General features: G+C 47.4%; 1 protein-coding gene across 3 annotated transcripts in view; it reads left to right on the top strand.

The window, feature by feature from the left end:
- The window catches only part of USP36 (ubiquitin specific peptidase 36), a 33020-nt gene that overhangs the window by 8357 nt on the left and 9360 nt on the right, over nucleotides 1-15303 (top strand). For all 3 annotated transcript variants that reach the window (XM_015417006.1, XM_015417007.1, XM_015417004.1), the window contains 9 exons: nucleotides 1482-1564; nucleotides 2526-2637; nucleotides 3234-3374; nucleotides 4645-4745; nucleotides 5404-5542; nucleotides 6610-7266; nucleotides 7935-8050; nucleotides 9853-10356; nucleotides 13067-13317. In XM_015417006.1, the coding sequence (XP_015272492.1) occupies nucleotides 1482-1564; nucleotides 2526-2637; nucleotides 3234-3374; nucleotides 4645-4745; nucleotides 5404-5542; nucleotides 6610-7266; nucleotides 7935-8050; nucleotides 9853-10356; nucleotides 13067-13317 (2104 nt within the window). The remainder of the gene's footprint in view (nucleotides 1-1481; nucleotides 1565-2525; nucleotides 2638-3233; nucleotides 3375-4644; nucleotides 4746-5403; nucleotides 5543-6609; nucleotides 7267-7934; nucleotides 8051-9852; nucleotides 10357-13066; nucleotides 13318-15303) is intronic.

Below are 15303 nucleotides of genomic sequence, written 5' to 3'. Positions count from 1 at the left end.
TGGTAGTACATGTTAAAGGTACAGAAACTATGGATGTGTGAGCACACCTCATGGGTCTTCAAGAGATTACTTGAAGGGCTTAACCGTTGTCCAGAATAATTAGGTGAAATACCTTGTGGTTTTTTTGCAGTCAATGGTGGTTGTCCTGAACAATGGTAGTTGTCCAGTTCCATGTTAAGTAAAATGTGCAAATGATGTCTCTGGTGGTTCCACATGGTGACAAGCTTATGTGGCTTCCCTGTTGCTGGTGCAGCTGATAAAGCACAGAAGCAACAGGGCTTCCAGCTGGTAGGTCTCCCTGCAGTTTTCCTGCCCTTGCCCCCCAGCAGCAGTCATCACCCCTCCCCTGGGACTTGTTCAGTTTTTTTAAAAAATCAGCAATTGAATATCTTTATGCCGTTACAACAATGTATTACCAGTTATTTTGATATAACAATATTCAGTTGGCAATTTAAAAGAAACACAAAAAAACCCTGGCAGAGGGGAGAAATGACTACTGCTGTGGGGGGAGGGAAATGGCTGTCATGTGGGCGGCAAAATCCAAACATTCCCACCCACACAGCAGCCATCCAGGCTCTACAGTTATTTTTACCAACACAGCAAAGCAGATATGAGAAAGTTGGGGGAGCCCTGGGAGGTGCATGACTGTACCATGATGTTGTGAGGAAGGGGAAAAAAGCAACAGCTTCCCCGCAGCGTTGAAACCTGGGACAGATAACATTGTATTATTTGCCTGGCCCTTGATTTTATGATGATCTCACATTGTGGGTTCTTCAAGATGAACTCTTGACCGAATGAAGCCAAAATAATATCTAGTACACGGTAGTCGCTTTCCGTTGTGACCTCCTGCTTAGAAGGAGCAAGAGGTCTTGGTCTAGGGCTTAATCCTTATCCCTAGGCTAGGGTTTAGAAACTTTCTTTTAAAATATGAGATTCTTGTGACCATAGGTATAAACTTCAGGGCCAAGAAGAATTGGTTAATATTAAGGCCATCTTCTAAAGGGTGATGTAACGTGGGATTGATCTGTCTGAGATGAGGCTGTTGCCACTTACCTAGGGTTTATGACCCCCTGTAGAAGGACTGCTATCTGTATGAGAAGAGCCAGGCCTGACTAAGCTGGGAAGAGGGCCCAACCCTTCTCTAAGGCTTACGTCCCAGCTGAGTAGGGAGCAATCTCAGCTTCCGTGTGAGCCTGTTCTTTGACTGGTTGTAGGCAATGCTCCCTCTAAGCCATGGAGTCTTGTGAGCAAAAATTCTACTTTGCGAGCTACTGGCATTAAAGTTCTGAGCGAGTGATTTGGCTGCTGCCTAAATTAGTTTGCTCTGGAGCCATCCTTCCTGAGCTAAGACAAAAATGTGTGAGCCGGAGGCTAAAAAACTGTGAGCTAGCTCACACTAACTCAGGTTAGAGGGAACACTGGTCGTAGGGTTATGTAGGAGATCCCTCTGAATGTCTCTTTTCCCTTCTTTTTATTAACAGCAGTCTGCCAACATTGTTCGAGCATTGGAGTTGTTTGTAAAGGCAGATGTGTTGAGTGGGGAGAATGCTTACATGTGTGCCAAGTAAGTTGTAATGTAGGCTTACACTCCACCTTCTTGTGTTCACCATTCTCTCTTCTCCCACCCCAGTAAAGAAAACGTGTGCATTTTAAGTAGAAGTATATGTCTAGTACCAGAGCCTTGCTTCAGACAATTGAGCAGATGTGTTCTGCTTACAGCATCAGAAATTGCTAGTTCTTTATTGAAAATGGAGGCTGTAGAAGCTGAAGGGGGCAATGCAGGGAGGTTTACCAAGCCCTGGGCAAAACAACAGAGGGGAGGGGGAGCAAATGATTACGAGGAGAAGTGGTTATGTTAAGTTGGGCACATCCACCTTCTACTTGTCATCAGATCATTCCACTGAAAGTTTAGAGATTGCATGTACCACAAATGGGGCTGGACTGGAGTACAGGGACACACCCCTTTTATATGTGTGAGGGGCAGTTCCATAACCGAAGAGCAATTATTGGGAATTTGGGGCATCCTCTACTGAACCCTCTGAATTCTGCATCAAGGATCCAGTGTTTATCTCAGCAGCAATTTATTTCCTCTGAGTGGTCCCAATTTGAAAAATGGATTTGACATATTATTTTAGTATGGTTGGAGTTTATTCTAACTTGTAAACTTTTTCTTTCTGTCAGTGAGCAACATTAAATGTCAATTAGCAAAACATTCCTTTTAGTTAAAAACTGTTTTAGTTATGTTCTATCTATATTTACATACCACAGTGAGTTTCACTGTCATATTGTGTAACATGTTTAATGTTAACTGATATTGGATTATTCATGTTCATGAGTACGTATTGGTCATTTTATGTAGCCAATATCAAAATAAGCATAATTCAATGTAATATGTTATGGTTAATATGTTAAAGATATTGTTCAAAATAATTAAAAAAAATTAATTAAAAAAAAGAAAAGGATCCAGTGTTTTAAATGACTGCATGGTTGTCTTCACAACGTTGCCTTTCCTCTTTTCTGTGCAGGTGTAAAAAGAAAGTGCCAGCCACCAAGCGCTTCACCATCCATCGTGCATCGAATGTACTCACAATCTCCCTCAAGCGTTTTGCCAATTTTAGTGGAGGCAAAATCACCAAGGTGTGGAGATCTGGAAGCAGGAAGAGTGCCTGAATAGTCCCCTCTTAAGAAACCTTGAAAAAGTAGAAGTGGCCAGTGGCTGGGTTCACACCCTGGATCACTTACATAATCCCTATTGCCCCCTTTATTTCTTGCCTTTTGATCACTAGACACCTCCTGGGTGCATACATACATATGTCTGAAATGGCAAACTCTGCCTTTTGCTTGCCCTTACAAACTCCTATTTGAAAATGGAAACATGCTGTTGTGACATCTGAACAGGAAAAAAACAGTATTTTTAGATATGGTTCTCTGCAAGTTGTATATATAGTTTATGGTATAAATGGTATCTTACAGCTCCTTCCAGGCCTGTTTTTGTAATAAACCAAGCCACTGTCTTTCTGAACATGGGCATGTCATGACACTGACTCCTGTTGGAGTAGATGCCAGGGCCCCACGTTGTCTTGCAAAAGCTAGAAATCTTGCTTGACTGCCTAGACTACTTACATGCAGCATGTCTCTTTCCGGTTGCAGATCTGTATGCCCACCAAAGAGAGATTTCAAATAGGTTGGGACAGTTGCTCATGAATGACAAACTCTGTCTCCCTCCCTTGCAGGATGTGGGCTATCCTGAGTTCCTGAACATCCGTCCTTACATGTCACAAAGCAGTGGTGACCCTGTCATGTATGGTCTCTATGCTGTGCTTGTGCATTCAGGATATAGCTGCCATGCAGGGCATTACTACTGCTATGTCAAGGTGTGTCCTTTTCCTGTTGGCACGAAGCAAAGAGTTGCAATGATCGTGGGGCTGTGTGGGAAGGGGTAACTTGCTCTTAAGTCTGTGAGGTCCCTTGCAGCTTCTGCAAGAATATTTCTGATAGGTTGGATGGCATAAATGCCCCTGTAAAAAAAAAAGCTATACTTTCATGTAGCTTAAGCATTGGAGGACTCATGTTTGAGTAGGCTGTTGAGAACAGAGTTGGCAAATAGTTCAGCCTTTTCAGAGCTCCATTCCAAGCTCAGAATGATTCAGGAGAGTCTGCTCTTTCCTCCATTCTTTCCCGGCTGACTTTGTTGAGTTGGTAACGGCTGGCTGAGTAGGCTGCTGAGAGGTGATCAAAAGGCTTTATGTCAGGCGCCCCGAATACTGCATGTCCCAGGATGTCCTGGGCATGGCTTAGACGGTGCTGAAACGGCATTCAGGGCACAGGAAAGAGAAGGGGTGGAGGATGGGAAAGAGGGAAATGTGTGACTGTTTTGCCAGTAAGGTAGGCAACTCTGAGCTGGGGAAATTCCTGGAGATTTGGGGGTGGAGCCTGGGGAGGGGGAGGTTCGGGGACAGGAAGGACTTCAGCAGGGTATAAAGCCATAGAGTCCTCCTTCCAAAGCAGCCGTTTTCTCTAGGAGAACTGATCTCTGTAGTCTGGAGATCATTTGTCATTCCAGGAGACCTCAAGCCCCACCTGGAGGTTGGCAGCTGGGTTTTCGGCCTACATGTAGTCTGTAGCTGCCTGTACCATAGCCACAAGTGGAGTGGGGAGGAAGGAGGAGTTAGTGTCTGGCTCAGATTCATAATCCAAGCCACAGAAAAATGTGAAGCTGTAGTATTTACTTTTGTATTGTAGGTGAGCATTGCAAGCTGCTGAAGCTTGCACTCCCTATGCACAGAATACAGTTTTTGGCGGCATCTCAAGGACTGCAAACATCCAAGGGACCTGATTTAGTTAACAGATTTTAACAGTAGTCCATCACAAGTCAGGAGGGGAATTCGGAAGGAGTTAGATGGGGCTGACATTATCAGTCTCCTGGGTTAGTCTCCAGCATCTGGTTGTCTTGGTATCGCTGTCATTGAACACTGATATCCCTTTTCTGGCTGCCATGGCTGGTGGCAGTTGAGAGACCTGTGGGCCTTGAATTTATCCCATTCCTTTTTTAGTGATGTCAGTCTTTGAAGTGCTAGTAACTTTTGCCTGACCGTCTGTGCAGGGAGTCAGTTACAAATCCTCCTTTCTTTCTTCCATCTTCAGGCAAGCAATGGGCAATGGTACCAGATGAATGACTCTTTGGTACATTCAAGCAACATCAAAGTTGTTCTCAATCAGCAGGCCTATGTGCTGTTTTATCTTAGGTAAGTGGGGTATCTGTGGCACCAGCTGCCGGCAGAACTCTTCCTAGCCATTTTTCCTGTTTCCCAAGGAGATCTTGTTGTCTGTACATGCCCAGTCTGCTCGCCAGGTGGGTTGGAAGAGGATGGAGGGGTCAGTTTTGAAATGGAGAGCTGAGCTGACTTAGGAACATGTGGGGGGGGGATGATGACAAAGCAGCTGCCAGTGCAAGCCTGTTTTCTTGGCTGGCAGACTCTCTTGCAGCTCTTACCTGTCACTGTTCTCTGATGGTCCCAAGGAGTTCCACCATCCAGGGTAGCTTAATCTGTCATACTGGGTGTTAGTCCTGGATTCTGGGTTGCATCCAGGTTAACTTTTCTGCTGCAAAGCATTTCTATCAGTAAAACAGAACATTTCCCCCCACCCCACCCCCAGCAACCCACTGATCTCCCCAAAATGCTGCTCCTTAGGGGAACAGGGTACTCTCAGCAACAGCATGGGGGCCAGATTGTGTGTGTGGGGGGGTCTACAGCAGGAAGAGAGAATTGGTGGAAATTACCTCACTCCTTCCATTAGCAAAACATTTGGTTTGGGTCTCATCCCCTGTTGTGTAAAGGTCCTTTGGATGGAGCAAGACTCCTGTGGAATGTCATTTCATGTGTTTCCATCTTTCCTTCTAAGGATCCCAAACACCAGGAAGAGTCCTGAAGGGTCCATCTCCAAGAGCAGCTGCCCTGTGTCCAACCGAGCAAGCATTGTCTCTGGCCACATGAAGAGAAGCACGACCAATGGGGCCCTTGCATCACCACTGATCAGCAAAGTGAGTTTCTGCTTAACTGCTAGCCCACCTTATCACCAGAGTCAGCTACTGTCTAGGAACTATGTATTTCCAACCTAAAATTAATTAAATACTGCAATCAGGCAGTCCAAATTCTGGGCCCTGTATAAATTGTTCCAGTACAGCAAAATTGCATAATGACTTTGCATAATTCTGATTTTGTTAGTCCTGAGAGAGGCAAGGCTGTAGAAGGCCCAGCCTCTGTCTGCTGAAAATCTTGTTCAGTCACCCTTCTGACTTTTGAGATTTCAGCAGATTGTGCCCCATGCTGTATCTGCACAGCTATAAAGACTGGAAACTCGGTTTTAGAAAAATGCACTGCTTCGGATTTTCAGGAAGCGGCATCCATTTACAGTACCTATTGCCTTTTCTACACTTGATCTTAGCCAAAAGGCCTGTTGCCTTTTCCTGCAGGCACTCAGGATGCTCTCCCCCACTCCTGGATGCAATCTCCAGCTCCCTAACTGGCTAAGATAGCTATAGCTAGCGGTGAGGTCGCTCTCAGCCAGGTAGCTGGGTGGAGATGGAGTGTGGACAAACATCCGGAGCAAAACCTGGCAACAATCAGAATTCAAAGATTTCTGGATTTTGGTTTGGATAGGAACCGGTTCTCTTCTCCAACATGTTTGTGGGCAAGCATGGTAGTGAACTGAAGTGAACTTTAGTTAGAGTAACATAGGTGTTCCTGTGGTTGGGGCATTGTGTGTTGGAACTAGCTCTCACTTAGGTAGTAAGCTTCTGCCTGGGCTGTACCACTTCAGACTGTAGGTGGAGGGATGCCACATGATCTATTTATTTATTATTTTCAGTTTCTAGGCCACGCTCCCCTGTAAGACAGGGCTCGGGGCATTGTGCAACAATATTATTCAAGGCAACTAATTATTTTAATGACTGGGGGGGGGTGGTTTGAGGGTATATGTGACTGCAGACTCTGAGCCTGTAATTGGCTTTATTGTGTGGGTGCTATCCTCCTGTGAAACCGGGCTCGGTGCTCCATGCTGTTGGCTCTGTGCATCTCTCTCTAATGTGTATGCCTTTCTTCTCTTCAGAGGCCAGATGTGACTCAGGCCAAGAAAACCCTGGAGCCTGAGGAATCTGGCGTCCCTGTGGCCCGCAGGTCCTTTTCTTCCAACTCCAAACCTCAGAATGGGATTGGTCCTCCTCCCAAACTCTTCCTTACTCCTGGCTTCTTGTCACCGAAACTCCCCAGCAAGCCAACTTTCCTGGATGACTTAAGCAAGAGATCCAAGAAGCAGCCTTTCCTCAAAACATCTCAGGACTACAGTGAGGCTGGTGGTGCCAGGGTGGGGATGTGCAAGCAGAATTCTTGGGAAGACAAGGGCTTGACACCCTCTTCACAGCTGCTAGAGAGTCCTGCAGAAGACTTCCAGGGCAAAGTTCGTGAAGAAAGTGCGGAGCTGCCAAGCAAGGACTCCTCATCCTTAACGACCTCTTCTTCATCTTCAAGCAGCTCCTCTTCCTCCAGTCCAGCACATAACTTGATCAAGGGGCTCCCACAGGCCACGATGGGCATCAATGGCTACTGCTCCTCTCAGGAAACAGACTGTGCCTCTGGGAAACCTGTTTCTGAGGACTCCAAGTTTGCCAAGTTAAAAGCACCGTTGCTGGCTACTGTGACCAATCTAGAGCTGGGAAGCACCATGTCACCCCCACCTGCAAAGAAACTGGCGCTCTCTGCCAGGAAGGTGTGTTTGGGGGGGGAGGGGCTCTCCCGGTTGGGGAGGAAATGGTGGGGTGAAGGAGGTGAAAGGAAGGTGGAATGTTCAGAACTGTCGCCCTAGCCCATTGGTAGCACTTTCAGGCTTAGCATTGTACTACTGATAATAACCCAAGTAAAATTCTAACCTGGCCCAACTTACTAGCTTGGAAGGCCAGGTATTAGCAGACTGTCCCCAGTCTGGCTTGCCTCATTCATTATTGTGTGAGCTGCCTTCTCATCTTAGAAGAAGCAGGTTAGACTTGTGTAGAGCTGATGTCCCCTCATTCCTCCCCCCCCCCCAGTTCTTTTGCGTGGTCAGGGTGCATCCAGGGAGGGGTGTGGTCTGGCTTCAGATGCAGAGCTGAGAAGCCCAGGCTTAGCACTCCCGGGGTGAGCCCGGGCAAGGGACTGGGGGATGAGAAGGCGCCAGTTGGCAGTTACTCATGCTAACACTGTTCTGTCTTCTTACATGTCCTTCCTCTTCCTTTGTTTCTAACAACAAACACTTTTCTGATTCTTCTTCCCTTCCTTGTCCCCACCCCCACCTCTTTTTGTTTTGGTCCCCTCCCTCTCTTCTTACTCCACCCCCTGCTCCCTTGGGTCATGGAAACCTTTTTTAGACCACCAAGTTTTTATTTATGTCGATAACTACAGGGCAACAACACACTGCAGAAAGTGAGCGGCAGTGAGCGTCGGGCACCGCCCCACTCCCCACCAGCCGCCACAAACACCACCCACCCTGTCTGCGCCGCTGTACTTGGCTATCCCAGGTAAGCTTTCCCTAGATACCCTTCTGGGTGACAATGCTAGGCATCATCTGGAAGCTTTCCTTGCTATGTGGCTGTCTCAGTTGATGTAGTAATAACTGAAGCGCTTGGGAAAGGCACTAAGAGCTTAGAGCACTTCATGGGTGGATCGTGTTGCTTTTAGTGCTGGGATCCCTAGTGAGTTTGGCTCTCTGTTGGCATTCACCTGCTGCTGACTGGTGCTTCTCCACTGGATGCCTCTATTGTACTTCTGCTGTATGGTCTGGAATCAAGAGCCTCTCTCAGTGGGGCTGAGGGTCCTTAACCATGCTTCATTACGATGCTTGAAAACACAGGCTAGTGATATAACTTCACGTCAGTAAGGATTGCCTCCTTCCTGTGTGTGGCCTCCACTCCTTAGCAGGCTGCTCCCTTTCTTGGGATCTGATAATCTCGGCATGATTTATCTAGGTTCCCCAGAGACAAATAGTACCTCTTAGCTCAGGGCTTTCATATACTTCTGCCTTCCCAAAGACATAACTGATACATTTGCTTAATAACAATTGTTTTTCATGTTGTGTTCAATGTCCTTTGCAGTGAAAGTATCTAAATTCTGCACTCTTGTTTATTTAGCATAAACTAGTTGAATTTGCATGCTTTATTTGCAGAGCTTAGAAACTTTCTAGAACAAGAAGCAGTGTGCTTGCAGGATGAGCACTAATGGGTAACAGGAACAGAGGAAAACTAACTGTAGGAAAATAGCCTCCAGTCATGTAAGGGAGTAACAGGAAATAGCGTAGGGCACCGAAGCTTTCTCCGCTTCTCTAAAACACTGGAACATTTGCTGACGCTGCCAGAAATTAATCTTTGAATATATCTTTACAACCATGAAGGTTGTTTTTTAAAAAAAATACACACACACACACACACACACCCCCCCCAAAAAGAGATGTTTAGGATTTGGAAATTTTTACCTCCCAGATTACCTGAAGAATTTTCCTGAAGACAAGCAGCCCCGGGTTTTAGCGGTACTCCCTTGGATTAGTAAGATTTACCAGTAAACACCGGCAGTTCTTCAGTGAATGTGTTCTGAATGCAGTACCAAAACTTATGAATCTTCCTTGTACGGAGTCAGATCACTGATCTATCTAGCTCCGTACTGGCAACTCCTGACTAGCACTGGCTCACCAGGGTCTCAGGCAGAGAAAAATCTTCCTAACACCTGTTAACCAGGATATTTGTACTGGGGGGGGGGGGTTGAGATTGAACCTGGGATTGATTTATGTAAACTCTAGCCAGATTTGGGTTTTGAAGAGTATCTTCTGCAAGTAAAACATTTCCTTTGCTACTGAGCCACAGCCTTTATAAATTCCACAATTTAGATTGTAATTCTGCGTGTACACACACACACGCACCAGAGTTGCATGCCTGTTTTGTAGAAATGTGTGACGAAACAATCCTGCTTGGTGGTAATTGTGAAGGCTGTATTTGAAAAGGCTGTGCCAGCAAGCTTGGACAGGGATGGAAATCTCGCATGTCGGAAGTGAGAGGGAACTGGTGGAACTCTTGGGAAATTAATTGAAGTGATTCCTGAATCTTATGTCATACCATCCTACAGAGCATGATCCTGGAAGCAGCCCGTGCATTCTAATGCCTGGTTGATGGTCTATGTCTGTAGGCACAGGTACATGGGGCTTACCTGTTTTGACACTGGTGGGGTTGATAGCAGCAAGTCTCATGTAGGAGCTGTAGTGACTTTCTGCAGTGATGTTTACAATGGCGGAATGTGTTGGGTTTTGAGCTCTGTGTTATGCCTCTTTCTCCAGGGTGCTCTCACCTGCTTCCAAACCTTCAGCACCTCCGCACTCAGCCAACAGCACCTTTGTCAACTTTACACCCTCATCCAGCTTCAAATCATGCTGCCCCTCTGCTGCCCCTCTGCCACCACCTGCTGTTCCCAAAGGGGCATGGAGCCTCTTTGACTCGGACAAGGCCAAGGGCCCTTTCTTTGCCAGCTCCAAGAAAAGAAAAAGGAAGCATAGCCCTTCAGGGGAGGAACAAGGTACTCGTTGCAACCCAGGCACGACAGAAGACAGTGCTGACAGGACCTGGCTCTCCAACCCTCCCAAGAAGAGTCAACTGAAGGAAAATGGCAGCGTGTCTTCTGTACGGGCAAAGGTGGCAGCCAGGAAGGGAGAAGAGGAGGGAATGGCTGAGGACCAGACAGCACCTGGTTTGAGTCTAACCAGTTCCATCCGGAAAAAAAAGAGAAAAAGGAGGCTGCAGCAGAGAGAGGAAGACTGCCAACCTTTGCTGCCCCCTGTGAACAGGTAAGGGTTTGCTGCCTCCACTCCTTGGGGTGCTGGATGACTCATGGCAGCATCAGTACAAATAGTGCTTATATAGCTGAACAGAGCCACAAACCTTCTTGAAATGCAGGGCCTTTTCTTCATGTTGACATAACATAGCCCTGGCCATTCCTTTGCAGTGGCCTGCATTCCCGGGTAGAGGTGTCTTTAGCATGGGGTTAGGGTGCCAGTGCCTCCCCCCCCATAGCCTTTTGACCCCACTGCTGCCAAGCACCATCAGTGCTTTTGAGCTGTTGCTTCCTAGTGACCTTCTAGCACACATTTTACAGGATACTTCTGCAATCAGGCTGCATTTTTAAAATCAAGTATGCATCTCCTGTATATTCTGAATGAGCATTTGTCTTAATATTGGTGCTATAACTGTTGGTGCTATAACCTGGATCGAGGCGGTGTGGCGGCACTGTTGCTGTTAGATTTGTCGGCCGCGTTTGACACGGTTGATCACGAGTTGCTGACCCACTGCCTTACCAACGCGGGGATTAAGGGGCTGGCCCTCCAATGGCTTGCCTCTTTTCTCCAAGGTCGGGGACAAAGGGTGGCAGTCGGGGAACAGCAGTCCCAGAGACACCCTCTTGAGTGTGGGGTGCCTCAGGGGGCGGTGCTGTCCCCGATGTTATTCAACATCTATATGCACCCTCTTGCCCAGATTGCCCGGAGGTTTGGGCTTGGGTGTCATCAATATGCAGATGACATGCAGCTCTGTCTGATGTTGGGCGGCCAGTCGGACTCCAGCCCAGAAGATTTATACTGGGCGTTGCAAACCGTGGCTGGTTGGCTCAGGCTGAGTCTTCTGAAACTAAACCTGGTGACGACGGAGGTCCTGGGCCTGAGTTGGGTTGGTTCAGGGTTGGGGCTCCCTCTCCCGACCTTCAATGGGGCACCTTTGGTGCCAGCGTTGGAGGTTAGGCGTTTGGGAGTGCTCCTGGACTCCACTTTAACGATGGAGGCCCAGGTGGCAGCCACTGCCAAGTCAGCCTTTTACCATCTTCAGCTGGCTCGGCAGTTGGTCCCCTTCCTTGACCACCTGGCCACAGTGATCCATGCGACAGTTACCTCGAGGCTAGACTACTGTAACACTCTACATGGGGCTGCCTTTGTCGCAAATCCGGAAGGTGCAGCTAGTGCAGAATGCTGCAGCCAGGCTGCTGATGGGTCTCACTAGGCGGGACCATATCAGGCCTGTCCTGAAAATGCTGCACTGGCTGCCAATAGTGTACCGGGTTAGCTTCAAAGTGTTGGTTCTTACCTTTAAAGTCCTATATGGCCAGGGTCCGGCATACCTGAGGGACCGCCTTTCCCCATATGTTCCCCCAAGGGCACTACGGTTGGGGACTCAACACCGACTGGTAACCCCAGGTCCCAAAGATATTAAATTTGCTATCACCAGGGCCAGGGCGTTTTCGGTGGTGGCTCCTACCTGGTGTAATGAGCTCCCGGAAGAGATCCGGGCCCTGCGGGACTTGGCGCAGTTCTGCAGGGCCTGTAAGACGGAGCTCTTCCACCAGGCTTTTGAGTATGAGCCACCACCATCACTATACCATCACTGTACCATCACCACTAAATGGAGTGGGTGTCATCGGGGAACGAGATGGCCCTGGGAGGAAGGACGGATCGCTGTACCACCTGGAGTCTATCGTGTTGCTCTGGGACCACTTTGTTATGTGTGACCCCATCTGTTATTTGTGACATCTAGAGCACTTGTATTTTTGTATTTTTATATGAATGATTGTTTTATTGCTTGTTTTATTCTGTTTTATCTGTAGAATTCTGGCATATGTGCCTCATTTGTTAGCCGCCCTGAGCTCATCCGGGAAGGGCGGGGTATAAATCTAATAATAAATAAATAAATAATTAAATAATCTTTTCACAGTTAAATACTGAGCAGGAGCATAACATAAAACCTCTCATTGCATATAAATCATGGAATTTTGCATTCCGTAATTTTTATAGCTGCTTACAGCAGCAAGTTGTGAGATTTAGAATTTCACATGATCAGTGAGCAAGACTATTTAGTAGGAGTAAGTGCCCAGAACTTTCTGGAGACATTGGCTTAGATCCTGCCTAGGATTTCCATGGGTGAGGGGGGAGTTGCCTATTTCCCCATCCCCCAAAGCTTCTCCTGTCTCATAGGAACAGCTTTTTGGGGGGGAGTTTTGTCTGCCTGGGGGGGGGGTGGGGGGGGATTGGCAGAATTCATCTTCTCCTTTGCATTTGCAGAAACTGTAGGCAGGATCTAAGTCACTGTCTAGCTGTGTCTGGATAAGACAGAGAACGCTTTCACACATGCGAAATAATGCAGTTTCAATCCACTTCAGTGACCATTTGCAAGTGGATGTTTATGTTTCACATAGTAGAATCCAGTTGCAAAGTGGATTGAAAGTGTGTTATTTAGTGTGTGTGAAAGCATTTCTGTCTTACCCAGGGTGTGTGAAAGCGCTCTCTGTCTTTCTCTGAGACATGGGAAGTAAATATTCCTGTGTTTTTTCACCACCCAAGCATTTGTAATTGGCGCAGTAATAAAAGTAATAGATAGGACTGTACTTTGGATATTTGCCCTGACTGTATTTCGGATATTTGCCCCGGTTCATTTCTTTACATAGAATTCTGTGAGAATGTGTCATTGATTCAGTTTTAAGTGGCTGAGTATAAACTTCAATTTATATATTTGCAGCTGCTCTCTACAGTATGAGGGAGAGGCTTGCCTAGAACCTGTGTCTACAGAGGAGTCCTGCTGCCCGAAGAAGAGAAAGAAGAAAAAGCAGCTGTCTTTACCAGGTTTAGACAAGGGAAGCACTGCTGAAGAGAGTGAGCACCGCAAGCGCAAGAGGAGGGAGAAGCAGGGTGGTTCTACCTCTGAGGCCATCCACCCCTCAGAAGAGCTAAGTGAGAATGGCCTTTGCTCAGCCAGGGTTGGGCCTCCAGGTATGGCAGCTCTGTCTGCATCAAGAGTGGCTTGGGTACACGTGGGTGTGAAATAGCTTGGGGGGGGGGTGTCTGTGGGGAGATGGTTCATACTCCTTTAGTAGTCTAAGCCAGGCCAGCCTCACTGCTTCCCAGAACCAAGCCATGACATGGTTGTTACACATATGCTGCTTTGTCAACCTGCCTTTATTTTACTGAGGACAAATGGTTCTGCCTACCCTGTATCTACAGTTCTTCAAGGTTCCTAACTATGTCATTATTGAGCATCTCTAACCCCATATTCAAAAATCTTGAATGGCTGCCATACCTCCAAGTAAAAAGAATTAATTAGTACTGATTAGTATTATATTAGAGGGGAGATTTTTTTTCTGGCAGCAAATGTACATTTAGTATTCTGTTTCATTTTTGTCCTCAAATTCAGCCCCAGAATCTCCAGGATTTTCCAGTCTTGAGCTGGCAACCCTAGCCAGGCCCTGCCCCAATGAGTACTCCCTCTAAGGCCAAAATAGGGCTGGAAAGGGCCCTCCCTCCTCCTCCTCCTCCTGTCTTTTTATTCTCAGAAACTGCAGCCTGCAATAATGTGGTTGACTAGCAACAGCCACTGAAGGAATCTGTTGGATTTTTAAGCTACCCAGTGTATTTTTTAGACTTCACATTTTCTGCAGGTTTTTTCAGGTTTGTCTTGCTTTTTCACAGCTCCAGTCACCAGATTTAAGTATCCAAAGGTATCCTGACTACGCTGTTAGAATATACAAGTGGAGACCCGCAAGAAACTTGCGGGATGGTTATCCTATTGCTCACGCCTTTGGTTCCTCCTGTCTCCCCCTACCTCTCTCATACTCTTTCTCCCTTCTGCCCCCCCTTTCTTTCTCTCTCTCCTCCATGTATGGTTTGGAGGTTGGAGTCTATGGCATTATACTGGTCTGTAGTTTCTCCCCTCCTCAAATCCCACCCTCCCCAGGCTCCACCCCTCAAATGTCCAGGAATTTGCCAACCTGGAGTTGGCAACACAATTTCCTTCCCACCCAACAGCCAACCTACCTTTATCTGCCTCTCTGTCTTCAGCTTTCCATCTCCACACCCCTCCCCCACAGCCTCTACCTAGGAAAATTACAGTCTTTCTCCACAGTGGGGACCAAAGCAGCTTACTTTCTACACAGTGGGGACTAAAGCAGCTTCTCTCCTCCTTTTTATCTGCACAACAACCCTGTGAGGTTGGCTAGGCTGAAAGTATGTGACTGGTCCAAAATCACACAGTCAGCTTCCACCGCAAGAACCTGTGTCTCGCAGACCTAATCCTGAAGCTTTAACTGTTACATCAGACTGGCTTTCATAGGGTGGCTGCTGATGAACCGTAGCAAGCAGCTGGGCCTACTTGAGTCATGCAAATCAGGTGGTATCAAGCCACCCAGAGGGTGCTGCCTAGGGATGCCAGCCTCCAGGTGGGACCTGGGGATCCCCTGTAATTCCTGCTCATTTCCAGACTACAGAGATAACTCCCCATTGAGAAAATGGATGCTTTGGAGGGTAGACTCTGTGACATTGTACCCCACTGATATCAAGCCACCCAGAGGGTGCTGCCTAGGGATGCCAACCTCCAGGTGGGACCTGGGGATGCCTGGAATTACTGCTCATCTCCAGACTGCAGAGATAACTTCCCATGGGAAAAATGGATGCTTTGGAGGGTGGACTCTGTGACATTGTACCCCACTGAGGTCCCTGTCCTCCCCAGGCTCCTCCCGCAAATCTCCAGGAGTTTCCCAGCCTGGACCTGGCAACCTTATCCAGATTGGCTGCTTTGGAGGGTGGACTCTGTGGCATTGTACCCAACTAAGGCCTCTCCCTTCCCCAAACCCAGCCCTCCTTCCTCACGGTCCACCTCAAAACCTCTAGGGATTCCCCAGGCTGGCACTGGCAGCTAGGGGTGTGCAAAAAAAAAAATTCGGAAAAATTCGGATTCGGGTTTACTGGACCCGAATTTTTTCG

This window comes from Gekko japonicus, unplaced genomic scaffold, assembly GCF_001447785.1.
Source record: "Gekko japonicus isolate JY-2015 unplaced genomic scaffold, Gekko_japonicus_V1.1 scaffold518, whole genome shotgun sequence".
NCBI classification, from domain to species: Eukaryota; Metazoa; Chordata; class Lepidosauria; order Squamata; family Gekkonidae; genus Gekko; species Gekko japonicus.
Note: the sequence above shows the minus strand (reverse complement) of the source record. Positions and strands in the feature narration are given on the sequence as shown.